Source organism: Canis aureus, chromosome 32 (genome assembly GCF_053574225.1).
Source record: "Canis aureus isolate CA01 chromosome 32, VMU_Caureus_v.1.0, whole genome shotgun sequence".
In the NCBI taxonomy this organism is placed as follows: Eukaryota; Metazoa; Chordata; class Mammalia; order Carnivora; family Canidae; genus Canis; species Canis aureus.
Genome location: NC_135642.1, coordinates 38,609,050 through 38,625,800, shown reverse-complemented (window position 1 = coordinate 38,625,800; position 16,751 = coordinate 38,609,050). Strand labels below are relative to the sequence as shown.

The window sequence follows — 16,751 nt, the reverse complement described above, 5'->3', positions numbered from 1 at the left end:
GGATCAAGTCCCCGCATCGGGCTCCCTGCAGGGAGCCTGCTTCCCCCAGTGCCTATGTCTCTACCTCTCTCTCTCTGGTATCTCTCATGTGTAAATAAAATCTTTAAAAAAATAAATCAATACATACCTGTATATCAAGAGATGCCATAAAGTTATAAGACATGAAAAAATAAAAGACATGTCATACATGCAGGATGTATGACAAAGGAGTGGTATCTTGAATACGTAACCAATGCTTGCAAGTTAGTGCATGAGAGCAAACAATCCAGAGAAATGGGTAGAGGACAGAAACAGGTAATTCACAGGAGAAGGGAAAGGGATGGCCAGTAAACATGTGAAAGTGCCCTAGTTATCAGGGAGATGCAAACATAAAAGACAACTAAGTGAAACAGAACACTTCATTCCCATTGGAATTGGGAATTGGATTGCCAAGTCTTTGATGAGTTAAATAATACAAAGCTTCCACCAGGATGGGGAACGAGTAGCACCGTCAAATACCGCTTGTGGGAGCATACTTGTGTCACCTACTTGGCAGAGCATTTGGCAATAGTTAGTAAAATAGGAGTAACACAACCCTATGACCTGGTCATTAGACTTCCAGGTATATACTGTAGAGAAATTCTTAGACAAGTACCAAGAGATGTATATGGAGATTTTCATTGTCCCGTTATTTGGAGTGGCAGAAATAACCGGAAATAACCTGTCCATTATTGGGGGAATGGATAAAGAAAAAAAATCTATGCATTTTCTTATAATGAAATTATATGTGGGCATTAAAATACATGAGCTGGATCTTTATGTATCAGCTTGGATAAATCTCAAAAACACAATGTTGTGTGAAAAGAGCAAGTTGCAAAAGGAAATACATGATATGATACTACTTATGTCAAATATAAATATAAAACAATTCTAAATTCAAGTAAAGATATGCCAAAATATAAAAACATGAGTGGAAAGAACACACCATGCCATGAGGACAATGGTTATCTGTGGAGCAGGAAGGGAAGGAAGGAAGGGAGGGAGGGAGGGAGGGAGGAAGGGAGGGAGGGAGGGAGGGAGATGAGGGTCAGGTGGGAGTCCAGCTATACCTATCACATTTTACTACCTTTAAAAAAATCTGAAGAAAATATGAAAATGTTCACATTTCAAAAATCTGGATAGTGACTTTAGTCATGTCATATTTTCTGATCTTTTCTATGTGTTTGGAATATTTTATATTAGAGATCAAATGAAGAAGGCCAGACAACTCAGGACCTGATGTGAAACCACCTTTCATTGGGTGCAGCAGGGGGGATGAGACTGGGTTCGGGATTCACATGCCCAGGGGCAGAGAAGCAAAGCCCTCATGTCACCACATCATCTTAGCCATGTCACTGGGCCTCTCCAGAACTCGGTCTTCTCATCTATGGACTGATGCTTGAAGGCTGGATAAATGATCCCTGGCTCCTTTCCAGCCTGGATGTTTGTGATTCTAATGATTTTGTAGGGGTGCAAGGGCAACTATCTCATGCGGAGACAACATGAATTAAGTTGGTTTAACTTTTCATTGTGAGACATGCCAAACAGATACAAAGTGGACCAAACAGTATAGAGAATCTCCATGTGCCCATTATCAAGCTTCAGCAGTTACCAACTTAGGGCTAATCTTGTTTTATCTTACCCCACCCATTTCTACTTGGCCACCACCACCAGTGGGGGTATTATGCAGCACATTCCAGATACCTCATCATTTAATTAACCAATACTAAAATCCCCACCTAAAAATGAACAGTAATTTCCAATGTCATCAAATACCCAATCTGTACTCAACTTTCCTCAATTGTCTCATAATTTTAAAAAAAAATTGTTTATTTGAATTAGGATCCAAATAAGATCCATTAGGTTGCTCTTTTATGTCTTATTCTCTCTCTCTCTCTTCACGCCCACACCCACATTTATTTATTAAGAAAATTATTTGTCCTTAGAGCTTCTCACAGTCTGGATTTTGCTGATTGCTAAATTGTTAGATCTTGGAGCTTGATTAACTCAAGGCTTGATTTTTTTTTTTGGTGGTGGTGGGGGGGTCAAGAATACTTCACTGATCCAGGAGGAAGCACATACTGTCTAGATGTTTCTCCTTTTGTATGTTAGCAGTCACTGATGATCATTGTTTAGACTCATGAATTTCATTAGGGGCTAGAAAATGGTGATATTTTAATTTTGTCATGCCTTCATCTATTTGCTTGAATGCTCCTATAAAAAGAAACTGCCCCTCATCAACCATATGATTATCCTGAAGTATAATTTGATTGCAGGATAAATGTTTGATTCATTCACTTTACTTACCAGTTTTTAAAGTAAAGTTAGTATCTACCAATAAGGTAGGAGACCAACAAGGTCTTCCTTTTTAAAAAATATTGTTGTAAACTTGGGTTTAAACATATATTTTTTTAAAGATTTTATTTATTCATTCATGAGAGACACACAGAGAGAGGCAGAGACATAGGCAGAGGGAGAATCAGGCTCCCTGGGGGTAGTCTGATGCGGGACTCGATCCCAGGACCCTGGGATCATGACCTGAGCCAAAGGCAGACGCTCAACCACTGGGCCACCCAGGTGCCCCTCTTTTGCTTTCTCATGATATAAGACAATGTTCCTGACTCACCTTGTACATTTTCTTTCCTAAATCTGGAGTCATCCATTACTCCAAAGAGCCCTAGTTCTTTTTAGTGGGAAGTGTTCTTTAGAGACCATAATCTGGAGGCTTGGGGTGCTTAGTCCTAATGCTTTAGTCATTGTGTTTAGATCCCTTCAGTAGCAGAGCTAAGAAGTTGTGTGTGTGTGTGTTAAAAGACAAAATACATCATGAAATCTATTGATACTTCAAATTCAAGGTTGCATGTTTTTCCTTCACCTCATTGATCTTCTATCTGAATTTTCTTACAAAGTGGGTTAAATTCTGGGTGGCCTACATCTCTGTGACAACCAGGTTCAACACCTTACCTTATTGTTATCCATTTGCTGCTTTGCCTTATTCTCCAAACTGACTGTGAACTTTCTGAGGGCAGAGATCAAGTTTGATTCATTTTGTATTCCTGGCTCCTAACAAAGTAACTGTGACTGCTAGGTGCTTAATAAATAGTTACTGAATACCTAAAAGAATGATGCTTTCAAGGAAAACTTTCCTCTCCCTAAATAGAAAAGTAGAGTGAACGGAATCTGAAAATTAGCTCTGAAATTTAAGCCAAGACTATTCACCCATCCAGAAATTCAATAGAAACAGGGCATACCCAGTGTCCAAGGCTAGAGACAAAGGATATAGAGATAAACGGTCCCTGCCCTCAAGCAATGCACTCAAGTGGGGAAAACAAATGATGGGAACAATGATAAAACAATGTTATTAATAAATAGTGGCCTAGAGAGCACACTGTGGGGTCATGAGAAGGGGGGATATGGCAACTTTTACAAGGGCCCAGAAACAGGGGTATCCGTGAAGGCTTTCAGAAATCGTGTTTGTCCTGGGTGTTTAAGGTTGCATAGGAGTTGTAGGTTGAGAAAAGGAAAGGTATTTTGGACACACTGGTCTGTGAGTTGCCCGCCTCTCTGCAGTGCTGAGCTAGTTTGCTCCCGGATGACTGAATATTTTGCAAGTCTTTGTGCTGGAGCCAGAGGCTACTCCTTGGAGAACCTCTAGGGTCTCCCCTGAGGGGTGTGCAGGAGCTCAGGTACTGAGAGTGAGAGAGGAAAGGGGGAGCCTGGGAGCCCGTGGGCCGGAGTCCGAACACACAGAGGCTGCCCCTCCATGCAGAGCGCTGCTTGGAAACTGCTGTCGGCGGCTGTGCATGCGCCGCACAGATGATCAACCTGTTTGTCAACGAAAGTAATTTGCATTCGAGCTTGTTTGGGGACACACTCCCCAGTCCCTGGGAAACCCCAAGCACCCATGTTCCCCAAGATTATAACAGTTGACCCGCCATCGCCTTTTTACCAGGGTGGGGCTCCCTCCCCGGCCCTCTTGGCCCAGTTCTAGGTGGCACAGCTGTCAGGGCTGAGTCCTGGCCCCCAAAAAGAACATAGCTACCCCTGCAATGCAGCAGCCCCTGGACCCAAGGATCGAAGAAATTCAGTTAGTTGTAAATTATCATCTAGAGAGATTTGCCCTGGTTTACTAAACCCACCAGCTTGTTGAGTTGCTTCATACTTTCTCTTTAAATAAATTCACTTTTTGGGGGGCACCCGGGTGGCTCAGTCAGTTAAGTGTCTGCTTTCGGCTCAGGGCGTGATCCCGGGGTCCTGGGATAGAGCCCCACATCCGGCTCCCTGCTCAGCGGGGAGTCTGCTTCTTCCTCTGCCTCTGCTGCTCTTTCTTGTCAAGTAAATCAATAACATCTTTAAAAAAATAAGCAAAAATGCTTTTTAAGCCTAAATATAAGTATTTTAAAAGGAAACTTAATATCATCCTAAATGGGTATCGCCCACCTCTGAAAAACATCTCCATGCTACTAAATGCGATGAGAACAAAGCTTGCTAGCTGTGCCCCCCTTTGCTGACAAAAGGGAGCTGAGGCGGGATTGGAGAGGTGCGAGGACCCGGCTGCACTGAAGTGAAACTCGCTCCCGGATCTTAGCAGAATGTTTGATGGAGAAGAGGAAAAGGAATAACGTTCCTGCTGTGAGCCAATGATTGTTAATGCCTCCTTGTCTCACTTTTAAAAATCGTCCCCCAGACCTCACTTTGGGGAAACGTGAGCTAGTCTAATACCCCCAGTGTGGATGGGGAAACTGAGGCCCAGCCAGCACACAGGTGACTTGCAATGGAAGTCCCTCGGAGGCAGGCCCGCTGTTGGGCTCAGGGGGCCCCCTGTGTCCTCAGCTCTGCTGAATGGAGGAATGACTAACCTCACGCAGCCCTGAGTCAGGATTGAAACTAAAAGCAGGTCGTGGACTCTGGGCACTTTTTTGCATGGCAGACGGTCCCCCACCCGTCCTGGCTTCCACACCTCTCCTCAGCTTCCTCTTTCGGTTCTTCACAGGGGAATTCCAGGGACCGTGCCTCTAGGGCAGGGTGCTGGAGCCAAGCCCCACGTGCCCCCGGACGTGTCCCCAAGCCTTCTGCGCTGGGTCCAGCCCACTCTCTAGGTGGTCCGGCAGGTGATGTGCAGGAGCGAGGAGGCGGCCGCCCCATCTCCCCCCTCTGGCCTCAGCAGCCAGTGTCACCAAGGCCTACTCTGGGCCACCAGCCCTGGCACATCTGAGCTGCCTGGGAGCCAGGGCTGCGGCTTGGACAGTGGGCTTGTCGGGCCTGGACTCAGTGGGGGACGGAGATGGGAAAGGCCTTACTGGGAGTGCAGCTGTGTCCCATCGCCTTCCCTCCCTTGCTCTGTACTCCGAGGGCACAGATCTCTGGCCCCACTGTGGGCTTGGCTCTGTACCCTCCTGAGCCAGTCCCCACGAGGCAACCAGTTCATCAGCTCACGCCTGGGCCATGCACCCACCACCCGCCTCCAGCATTCGCCAGCATCTGTGCAGCCAGCCCCAAGATTTCAGAGAGGAACACTGCCCACCCCTGGCCCCTGGGTTGCTGCCAGGGTTGTAGGTGGGGAACAGACCTGTCCCCAAATGACCCCAATATTCCAGGTTCAGTGCTCCAAAGGCACTGGCATGGGGGTAGGGGAGCCCAGAGGAAGGCCTGGCCTCGAGGTCAGGGCGGCTTCTTGAAGGAGGGGATGTTTCAGTGGGGCTCTGAAGGACAAGTGGGATGAGGGGCTGGCGGGGGGGGGGGGGGGGGGGAGCAGCACATCCATGGACTAGCAAAGGTCCTGGCGGGTGTGTGACAGATGAGGCTCAAGGGAGAGCTCCCGAGGAGTCCAGAAGTGTCGTGGGGGAGCCAAGGAGGCACCGGCAGTTTAGCAAAGGACACTTACAGGGAGATTTGAGCCTGCGCCTGAGGAGATTAGCTCTAGTTGCAGCGTTGGGCAGGGCTTCGGGGAGGGAGCGTCAGGCAGCCAGCAGTGTGGACGCTACCATGGTGACTGTGTGGCCTCAGCAGTGGGCATCGCCAGAAAACGTGCTGGGTGACAGAGTAAGAACCCCCCCGTCTGGATCTGCTGCCTCCTGCCCCCCTCGTTCCCCCAGCAGCCCTGCCCTATCCAGTGTCCCCTACATTGCCCCCTGGGCCCTCTTATCACCCTCCTTGCCCCCCCCTTAGTCTCAGTCCTCAGCCTGGCCCCAGCCTCCCACTCTGCACCCTCCCCAAGAGAGCTAGAGCACACCCCCCTTTCGGTTCTGTCCCAGGGGCATCCCTTCCATGCCCATGCCTCAGTCTCTCACCTGGGACCTGGGGGCCAAACCCAGACTGCCCCAGAACAGCCAGCACCGTCGCCCCTCCACCCCTCCCAGATGGAGGGGGTGTCTCCGGGGGCGGGGAGGGCGGAGGCGCAGCGGGGTGGGTGGTGGGTGGCGAGGGTCGTGCAGGGAGGCGGCGGCTCGGGGGGCGCGGGTCCCCCGGCCCTGGGCGCCCCGCGCTGAGCAGATGGCAGGGGAGGCGGGCGGCCGCGTCAGCTGCTGTTATCTCTCGCTGATGACACGGAGTGTAAATTTTGTTGGCAACACTCCCTCCTGCCTCTGCATGCCACCAGCTTTAATCACTGTAATTGAGTTATAATGAATGATTGTGCGCTCGCATTGTCTGCGCCGGGCGCGAGCCGAGCTCAACACCAGGCCCGCCCCGCCGGGGTGGGGGGTCCTCGCGGCCGGGGCTGGGGGGACATCACCCCCCCCCGCCCCAGCCCACGGCGCCCCGGGCTCCCGGCCTCCCCACACCACCCCTGTGCTTTGCACTTTATTACCATTTTACCATTTTCAAAGGACAACGCGTTCAGGAACGTTGCGGAATATTTGGAAAATGCAGATAAGCTAGAAAGAAAAGGCAAAGAACAGGGGTTGGAGGGGCTGAAATATCTGCCCCTCGGTGATAAGCACCCCACCCCCCACCCCGCTCCCACTTTGGAGAATATTCTTTCAGACTCTCCACCGGGTCAGTGGTTGCAGCAGCTACTACCCCGGCCCTGGGCAACCTCCCGTGGCCGTCACGGCGCGTTGAAGCCTGTGCTCCGTGCCTGGTAAGAAGCTTCAGCTCACCCCCCTCCGCAGGCGACTCCAAGCCTGGTGCCCCATCACCCCTCTGCACCCAGGAGGCATCTGAGGCCCAGAGAGCCTGCGGGACTGTCCATGCTCCCCAGCTAGTAAGTGGGTCGCCCTGTTTCGAACCCAGTGGTGCCTGAGTCCGTTGGCCCCCTGTTAAGGCTACAAATAAAATAGATTTTTTTAAAAGATTTTATTTATTCATTCATGAGACACAGAGAGAGGCAGAGACACAGGCAGAGGGAGAAGCAGGCTCCCTGCGGGGAGCCCGATGCAGGACGCGATCCCAGGACCCCAGGATCATGACCTGAGCCAAAGGCAGATGCTCAACCACTGAGCCACCCAGGTGCCCTAAACACCCCTCTGTCTACACTTTCTCCAGCCCCCTTGTGCCCAACAGAGAAGCAAAGCTCCTGAGCTTTCATTCTCATTTCAACGTGATAGTCTTCATCCAGGGAAAGCCAGAGCTGGGACCAGGCCTCTCCCGGGAAAGCAGCCACCAAGCCCCCTGGGGGTGCCTTGGGACCAGAGACTTTCCCTGATTCCCCTGGCCCTGTGGGCTGCTGCCCTTTCGGAGTTAGAGGCCTGAGGGTAGCGGCTGCCCCATGAGGGGCAAAAGGAGGCTGCCTGGGGATGGGGGATGTTCTGCTGGTTCTGGTGGCCTCAGGGTCCCTTCTGGCAAGGGGGGCAGGCAGCTGCTGTGACTAACCAGAGTCACCCCCTCCCCAGAGACAGTAGGGTCAGGGTGGGGCTCAGCCATGGCTCCTGGGGCAGCGCGGGGGCAGAGGCAGGGCCAGCTGCGACGCCGACTTTCGGCTTACCTTGGGCAAGTGTCACCCTGCCACATTTCCCCCTCAGAGGGCCTGGTCCTGAGTCCCTGATGGCCCCCTCGGGGGGCACCTCATGGCTCCTTCCACTCTTCCAGGGCATCTCATTCACTTTTATTGCACACTAATATTATTATAAATAAATGATCCTTGTGCTTATATATTAAAAATAAATAATACTTATAATACATAAATAGTTATTATTATTAGAGCCGACATCTCTTGGGGCTTAGTATATGCTAAGCAGTAAGCGTCTATGCTGCTTCCCTCTGTTCTGTGACGGACTATGGTACTTTTTTACACCAACATGTTACAATCCATTCACAAATAGAAACTTCAGTGCCTTAGAGCTGAGCTCTATGGGAAGAGTGGGCCTGGTCCTCGGCCTCGGACCCCACCCCCTGCCCCTCTCCTGATCCAGATGGAGCAAGGTTGGTGAGTCCCCTTGTCGGAGGCAGCCCGCAGAGCGAGTCACGGTGATTGTTCTTGGAGGATTTCTTGGCGAGGTATTTCAAGTGCCCTTTAGAGAGCGGCTTCTCTCAGAAAACAATGATTGCTTTCGTGAAGTGTTCTCAGTAAACAACATTCCCCAGGTTTCAGGGTTTCCAGTGCCTTTAACCTTCCCTTTTGATGATGGTTCTGGTTTCCAGGATCAAAGGTCCCATCTCCTGGTGGCTGGTGAGCCAGGAGGACCCCAGGTGCCAGCCTGCGTGTTTCTGGATGCCCCGCGGGCACAAGAGACGCACACCGGGTTCTTGCACCGTGTCGTGGAATCCTCCCACAACTCCAGTACTGGCTCCATTTCACAACTAGGAAGCACAGAGAGGGTAAGCCCAGGGCCACACAGCCAGGTGTAGTCTGAGAGGCACCAGGGGATGAGCGAGACACACACAGCTCCTGTGCTCCAGAAACAGCACAGATCAGATCCTTCATCTATTTTAGGGTCCCCACTGACAGCTGAGCATCACACCTGCAAGCACACCCACACACACACACGTGCAGACGAGTGTATGCGCCTCCAGGACCACACTGTCCCCCTGCAGGTTAGCGGCTTCCCTCTTTATGCCCACGGCCCAGGGCTGGACTTGTTCATCTAGACCACACTGGCAAGGCCTCTGAGCTGAAGGGATGTGCTTTTCCTCCCTCTCATTAGGAAGACCACGGGGCTCCCGGACACTCAGACACACTCTGGGTAGCAAAGTAGAGTAGGTCTGAGCACGGACCCGATAGACAGACTGCCCAGACTCAAATGGTAGCTTTCCAGGGATCACCTGAGAGACCTTGGGTAACATGCCTGGCCTCTCTGTGCCTCAGTTTCCTTCTTTATCATAGTAGTATCCATCTCATGGAGCTGTTGTAAGGATCAAGTAGTTAAAACGTGGAAAGGGCTTAGCATGGTTCCTGGTTTCTACCAATAATCAAGGAATATTTCTTATTACCTTGGCGGCTTAACTTCTCAAACATATATCAGACAGCAGGCTTGTTAGGAGGATTCCTGATGCCAACGCTTGTTTTGTGAGGACCTGCGCTACACACGTCACACCTGTTAGGGAAGCCATTACTGTGGTGGTCGAGTTCAGCCTCTGGACCTGCCTATGTCCAGTCTGGTTCCATCACCTATGAGCTGTGTGACCTCGGACAAGTTCCTTAACCCCTCTGTGCTTCAGTGTCCTCACCCACAGAATAGAGATAAACAAGAACACTCATCCCATAGGCTTATCGGGAGAATTAAATGAACTGATACATGTAAAGCCCTTGGCAGACTGTCTGTACATATTAAATGCTCAATAAATGATGACAAAGAGGAGGAAACATGGAGGCGGCTGCTTATCTGAGTCCTGATCTCCAAGCAGACTTTGAGCCACCCTGCAAGGGCAGGCTTTCTGCTCACCTTGTGGAGGAGTGGCTGATTTGCGCCGGCCCTGCCTCCCTGACCCTGGCTGTGCTTCCAGGAATGGCTGGTAGAAGCAGGATGAAGGGGGAAGGCACCAGCTGAGCTCAGGGTGCATGGGGGTGGGGACCTCAAGGGGCAGGGAGCAGGGGAGGCAGGAGGAGGCCAGGCAGCAGGCAGGGGACCTCAGGGGGCAGGACCCCCCCTTCTGAAGCAGAGGCCTGCTGTGTGGGCCCAGCCCCGGGTCCCCACGTGTGACTGTCCTCACACCCTGACTCACCAGCAGTCCTTTTGTCTTATTGGAGAGTAATACATTTTAGGACCTTAGAACTCCTTGCTGATCGGTTCTTCCATTAGCCATTCCCTCCATGTTTTCTCGTAATTCATTCTTTTACCTATAGGTGGGCATCCTTCGGACCTGAAAATGAGGCGAGTTAGCAACATCAATCCTCAAAATCACTGGGCTTTTAGAAAAGTAATCAATGAATGCAGAGGGGAAGACTGACCAAAGCTGAAATCAGGGTGTGGGGTGGAGATGAGGCTGCTGGGAGGACAGGAAGAGGCCTGGGGGGGTGGGGGGTGGGCAGCGGTCCTGTCGGCCCGGCCTGGGCTCCTGGGGTCCCTTCCACATGCCACTCAGAGAGCACCACAGATTTGTTCTTCAGCTGCGGCTTCCAACCTGGAGAGAGCCAGATGCAGAAATCCGGAGTAAGAGATTGGACACCAGTGGGATGGGCCTCAGAGTTTAGGGGAATCTTCTTAGTTTAGGATGCAGGAGTCTGGAGGAGGCCTGACCCGAGCTTGGGGAGAATGGGGAGGTAGGGACAGGGATGGAGGCCTGAGCCCCTTCCAGAGAAGCCTTCTCCTTTCCCTGACAAGGGAGAAACAATTAAATTTTTTGGTAATCTTTAAAAAAGATTTTATTTATTTATTTGGGAGAGAGAGAGAGAGCAAGAGAGCACAAGCAAGGGAGCAGCAGAGCTAGAGGGAGAAGCAGGAAGCCCAACTTGGGGCTCGATCCCAGGACCCTGAGATAATGACCTGAGCCAAAGGCAGAGACCCAACTGACTGAGCCACCCACGTGTCCTAGGAGAAACAATTTTAAGGAAAAACTCACAGAGGCGCAGAACTCTGAACATACTACCATGCTCTTTGCCTTAGCTGCCTATTTGTGGCCGGCGGCTCTGTGGTGGAACATTCTCTCTGACGCTAGAGCAAGCTGAGCCTACGGGAGGCCAGTGACTCACGCGAGGCCACCAGTCGGGCCGGGGAGACCACAGGGCCCCATCCCAGGTCTTGCTTCTGCCTTCCATCCAGCTGGGTCCCGGGCTCGGGCGGCTGGCACCCAGCAGCTTCAACCACCCCCTTCCCTCATGGGGACGGAAGAGGAGGGCTTCGTCTCTAAGGCAAGGAACCGAGAGTTCTGACCGCAGAAACTCTAGACTGAAGGGCACCGGCAGCTGAAGAGAGGCCTGATTCTCTGCAGGATGCTGTTGACTTCCTGCCCCCGCCCAGGTGCTCGCAGATGCAGGCTCTCCGGGAGAAGCCGAGCCTCTGGTGGCCGGTCACCTACTCTGCTCAGCGGGGCCACACCCACTTCCTAAAGACCACCAAGGCCAGGGCAGCCTGGGTGGCCCAGCGGTTGAGCACCTGCCTGCAGCCCAGGACCTGATCCTGGGGACCCGGGATAGAGTCCCGCATCGGGCTCCCTGCATGGAGCCTGCTTCTCCCTCTGCCTGGGTCTCTGCCTCTCTCTCTGTGTCTCTCATGAATACATAAATAAAATCTTAAAAAATAAAAATAAAAAGACACCAAGGCCGCTTCTGCGTGAGGCTTTGGTTCACCCCAGCGGCTGGGCCTGGACTCACGCTCTGCAGACCACTGACGACCCCCCAGGTCCCTTCCAGCCCTCCCTGCAACCTGGCTGCCCTCCACCCGCTTCCCATCACCCCTGGGGGCTGCGAGTGTCTCCCTCCTCCTCCTCACCTTGGTCATTGTCGTTGCCCGACAGCACAGTTCCTCATCGTGGTCTGACTCCCCTGCAAGCTCTGGACTCTGTTTTGCTCTCCGCTGTGTCCTCAGGGCCTGCAACGGGTGGGCCCTTAACACAAATTTACTGACTTTTCTCCCAGGAGAGAATTGGGTGGGGAGAGTTTTCTTTTCTTTTGTCTTTTTTTTTTTTTTGGTGGTTGGGGTTGGAGGGAGCCGTGCCCAGGCAGGCAGGGACAGCAAAAGAGCCACGTTACCAGGGGTTCTCTCTGCGGTGGAGGGGCCGTGTCTGGTACCCTTTGTATCTCAGCTGTGTAGACAGATCAGCCAACTTGCCAACCAAATGCCACTCTGCCAGGCCCGCTCTCCCCGTGGTTGCAGCGTCCCTAGGTCAGGCTCTCAGCGCAGGCCGCCCCGTGGCCCAGAGCGTCTTCCCTCCACCCTGCTCCCCCCGTCTCACCCCCTGACCATGTCACCTTGTCCCCAGAGCAGTGGTTCCTAGACACCTGCCTACAAACTGGCTTCGGAGCCAATCCTGAGCTCAAATCGTGCGCCCCTCAGTAGGAGCTGGGTGGCCTCGGGCAAGTTTCTGAACCTTTCTGGCCCTCGTGTCCGACGATCAGATGCAGGAGAGAGAGAGAAAACAACTATCCTCGGGCCCACACGAGGGCTGTGATGGTTACCATCTGCAAAATGGGCTTAAAGACACTGATCTCGCATGATCGGCTTAGTGGGACTGAAGCATTTGAAATTCCAGGCACGGGGCCTGGCCCCTGGTGGGCGTCTGGAGAGTATCAAGGTTGGCTCTTTCCCAGAGTTGTCGGGCTGTAAACGCAGTCGGTGTAGAGAGGATTGAAGAGAAAGGGGCTGCTGCAGAGAGAGGGTAGCAGGGGCAGTGGGTCAGTCACCTCATAGCCGGGAGGCAGCTCTGGGGATCCATCCCAGGGCCAAAGCAGACCGGTGCATCTGCCCAGCGCCCTCCAGAACCTTCTCCCCTGCCCCACCCTGCTCCTGGCCCCCATGCTGGCTCGGGCTGCGTGACGACCCCCTCGCAGCTTTGTGGGGCTCCACCATCACGCGGGCAGACTCCCACCGAACTGGCTGGCCTCACGGGCTTCTCGGGGCTTCCTGCGCCTCCTTGATCCCAGCGCGATGGGAGAGCTGCAGGCCCAGGGGCCCGGGCTCCAGAGCATCGGGGCTCCCTTGGGGCGGGGGGCCCGTCTTGCCCAGCGCAAGGAGGGCATTTGAGCCCCCCAGAAGAACCGCCACCGGCCGGGGTGCTGGCACCTGCAGGCGTGCGGGGCCCCCGGGGCGGCTGCTAGGCTGCGGGGTGTGTACCTGGAGCATCCGTGTCCCTGTGAGTACGCGGTGACGTGTGTCCAGCCATGGGCTCTCTTTCGCGGCCGCGATGCTAAAATCAAGGTGACCAAGGTCACACTCCGCACCGGGCAGGGAGCGGGGGTGGGCAGGCCTCTCCCCTGGAAGGTGGATTCCGGGGTTCCGGGGGGAAGCACACGGCAGAGCAGTTGTCCCGGAGAGAGCTGGCTGGTGGCCAATTCGCCTTGTAAGAAAGATCCCCGGTGCCCGCGGAGCCGAGATGAAACAATTCTTTGGAATTAACTGAGCTAATTTTGACGAGCAAACATTTTGCTACAATGAAAGTTTTTATTGTAGCGCATAAAAGTCCAAACAGCACCCTGGCCCCTTGGGGGAGGCAGGCGGGCGGGAAGAGGCGGCCCAGCCGCACAGGCTCTAACCAGTCACGTGCGATCACAAGTTCTCCCGCCGACGAGTGACTAAAGACACCCGTGGCGGGGACGTGCTTAGGGGCAGCCCCCCAACTCTGATTCCTTGGCTCTACTACACGGGCTCTCAGCCCCAAGCTCCTCGAGCACAAGCCGCTGTGTTCCAGGGGAGAGGAAGGCCAGAGGGAGAGGGCAGCACTAGCTTCTAGAATATTCCTCAGGCCTGGGTTGAGGTGGACTCTCCTGGCCGGAGCGGGGAAGAAAGCAGCCGTTTCTACGGTGCCCAGTGGCCCTGCGAAGCCAGCCTCGACCGTCCCTTATGCTGCCACTCTCGGGGCCACCTCCGTGCCCTTGTTCGTCACTCGCCCTTGTCTATGCTTCCGGGCGAGGGCAAGGGCTAACTCCTCCCAGCGTGACTGACGTGCTGGGTTCCTCCTGTGGTTCACATGACTGCTGTTTCTCCACCTGCCTCATCTCGGATGCCCTGAGTGTTGGTGGAGGAAGCTTCCTTTGGTGGACAAGGAGCTATGCTGAGCACCGGGTGTGTGTGTGTGTGTGTGTGTGGCAATGAGGGAAGATCCTGACAGCGATGAGCCATCCTTACGTAGTGCGTGCTTAGCACTGAATGTCACGCCAAACTAGGCCTTTGCTCAACTCCTACTTGGCCCTCGGAACTGTGCTGGGCACCAGGGGGGCACAGTCCGGCCATCCGGGCGCTCACAGTTGGCTGGAGGGGTACGTAGTCACATACGCAGCTAAGAATATTGTCCCTGGTAAGAGGTGGGAAAGCATATCATTTGGGGGCCCCGCTCTGCTGGGGACAATCAGAGCAGGCTTCCCGGGAGAAGGGACACTTGAGCTGGCCCCGAAGGATCCAGAGCAGAGGAAGCAGAGGATGTGTTGTTCTCTCTGGTGACGTTCCGTGCTGCTTCCCGGGTGACCATCCCGAGTCCTCGATGACCGCGCACAACTGTGAAGGGCAGGACCGGTTTCATCTCACCCAGGCCTGATCCTGTTGTCTCTGCTTGTCAGCTCCGAAACACATGGTCTGTCTGACAGGACACACGTCAACACAGTTGCTCACGGACTATTTAGAAATGGGGTGATTTAGAGACAGATCTAAGACAGGAGGGGAAAGCCGTGTTGTCTCTGATGTCCTTCCAGTAGGACCCAGCCCTCCCGGAGGGCAGGGCTGTGTGATGGTTTGGTGCACAGATGTGGGAGTCAGCTGGACCGCACTGGACTGGAATGGAATTTCATTCCTTCTACATGAAGTGGGCAGTATCCTTTCCAGGCCTCAGCTTCCTTACATATAAAACAGATGTTTTTATCTGAACATCTACTTCATAAAGTACATCCTATAATTATTTTTTTATATTTTTATTTTTATCACCATCGTCCCTTTTTCTCAGTTAGAATGATCCTCGCTGCATGTAACACAACCCCAGATAATGGCATTACCAACACACAGCACGTGTTACTTGGTAAGATGCTCGGTCCCAAGGATGAAACAGCAACACGACAGCATCAGTGAAGGTCCAGGTTCTCTCTACCCTCCTGCGCTGCCATCCTGAGCAGGTGTTGCCTCATGGACACGAGGCAGTTGCCATGGTTCCAGGCATCATATCTTCACCCAAGAGCATCATCATCATCGGGAAGAACGGTGGAGCAGAGAGAGCGAGAGCGCGCCAAAGGGCTCTTCTCTCACATGTCACTTTGTTCAAGGAGGGAAGTTTCCCCTTTCCCTTGTGTTGGTTGGAACTGGGTCACTTAACTACCGTCCAGCTGATCACTGGCAGAGAAGAAGAAGGTTCCAGTGACTGATTTCACATTTCCTCACTTGGGCTGGGCATCCGAACACAAATCTGAATGAATATTGAGTGGGCAACCAGCAGGGTGTGCCACCCCTCTGCCACCCAGGCTGTCCCTGCTACCTGTGTGGACGCAGTGGGAATCCAGCCATAGCAGGGTACAGAGCCAGGTCTTGGGAGGGGAGAGAAGGCGGAAGTGTTGGCCATGTGTCATCAGAACCTAGGCCACAAAGTGTCAAGGGTCATCTCTGGATGCTTTTAGGAAAGGAGAACATCTCGGGAACCCAACCACACCACCCATTCCAGCATCAAAGGCCCTAACTCTACAAGGAACACATGGCACAAGGCTTTGCAGCCAAGAGACTGGGGTCCTGGCTCCCTTGGAAACCATGCGACTGGTGAAGACCTGCCCGGTGCAGGGGCTCCTCTGGGAAGTTCTGACACAGGGAGAGGTGAACGGGAGATTCCTCAGCAGCCAACAGGCGGTTGGACGGCGTGTGCTTCACGGCTTCTTCCAGCTTGGATGTGCTTGGCTCCTGTGCCCAGTAAATTAATGAACTAGTGGCTGCCTGGGTTCCAACGAGAGCTTCCACATTTGCCAGCTGTGTGGCCTTTGGGAACACTTCTTGACCTCTCTGAGCCTCAGTTTTTATATCTCTAGGAGGAGGGATGACTATAAGGTTGTAGGGGGGATCCGTGGAAGGAATGCTCGGGAAGCCCTTGACAATGCCTGGCACCCCGGTCAGTGCTGGCCACTCGGAGGCTATCGTTGGCATATTGTTTGCAACATCCTCTTGGCAGCCCCCTTGGGTTAGTGAGGATTACCCCATCCGCTACCCTGCCATTGCAGGTGAGGCTCTGAATGGCCAGGGGACTTGTCCAAGGTCCTTCAGGCAAGTGCAAAGGCAGGATTAGAACCTAGGTCCCAGTCCTGATCCCAGGTCCTTTCTACTGCACTCCTTTCCAGCCTGCAGGGAGGTAATGCAGCAAGGAGGGCGTGCATACCCAGATATGGGGGAAAATATGTATAGTCTGCTCATGCTGAGGCCCCAGCCAAGTTATACATAATAACTGATCTATATATATTATTATATATTATTTATATATATTATTTTAATCATTAAGTGATTTCAATGAGGAATTTTTCTTTATCTCCATTTTATAAATGGCAGCATGATGTTCAGAGAGGGTAAGAAGCGTGCCACTTAAATGTGCGTGGGAGCCCTGATCTGTCAGGCTCCAGATCCTGGTCCTTCCCACTGGGCAGGGCTGTAGAGTAGTCAAGACAGCCAGGAACTCACTGGGTCTCTGCTGGTCCCCCAAACCCCTTTGTCCCCATGGATCATTCCCACATCCCCAGGGCACTC

General features: G+C 53.0%; 1 protein-coding gene and 1 long non-coding RNA gene across 11 annotated transcripts in view; one reads left to right on the top strand and one right to left on the bottom strand.

The window, feature by feature from the left end:
• The window catches only part of TLE3 (TLE family member 3, transcriptional corepressor), a 68,037-nt gene extending 52,165 nt beyond the window's left edge, over positions 1-15,872 (top strand). For 6 of the 10 annotated variants that reach the window (XM_077881690.1, XM_077881687.1, XM_077881692.1 and 3 more), the window contains exon 20: positions 8,599-8,820. In XM_077881690.1, coding sequence (XP_077737816.1) covers positions 8,599-8,805 — 207 coding nt within the window. In that variant the 3' untranslated portion in view covers positions 8,806-8,820. Of the gene's footprint in view, positions 1-1,221; positions 1,279-8,598; positions 8,821-11,000; positions 11,457-14,985 lie in introns of those variants that run through there. The other 4 variants (XM_077881706.1, XM_077881702.1, XM_077881694.1 and 1 more) reach the window with 4 other exon arrangements.
• On the bottom strand, positions 8,118-11,348 carry LOC144303475 (uncharacterized). The gene is made up of 4 exons (XR_013370521.1): positions 11,087-11,348; positions 10,346-10,518; positions 10,120-10,257; positions 8,118-9,491 (listed from the first exon to the last, which is right to left on the bottom strand). It is a non-coding gene; the product is annotated as an uncharacterized LOC144303475 (long non-coding RNA).
• Positions 15,873-16,751: the final 879 nt, after the last annotated feature.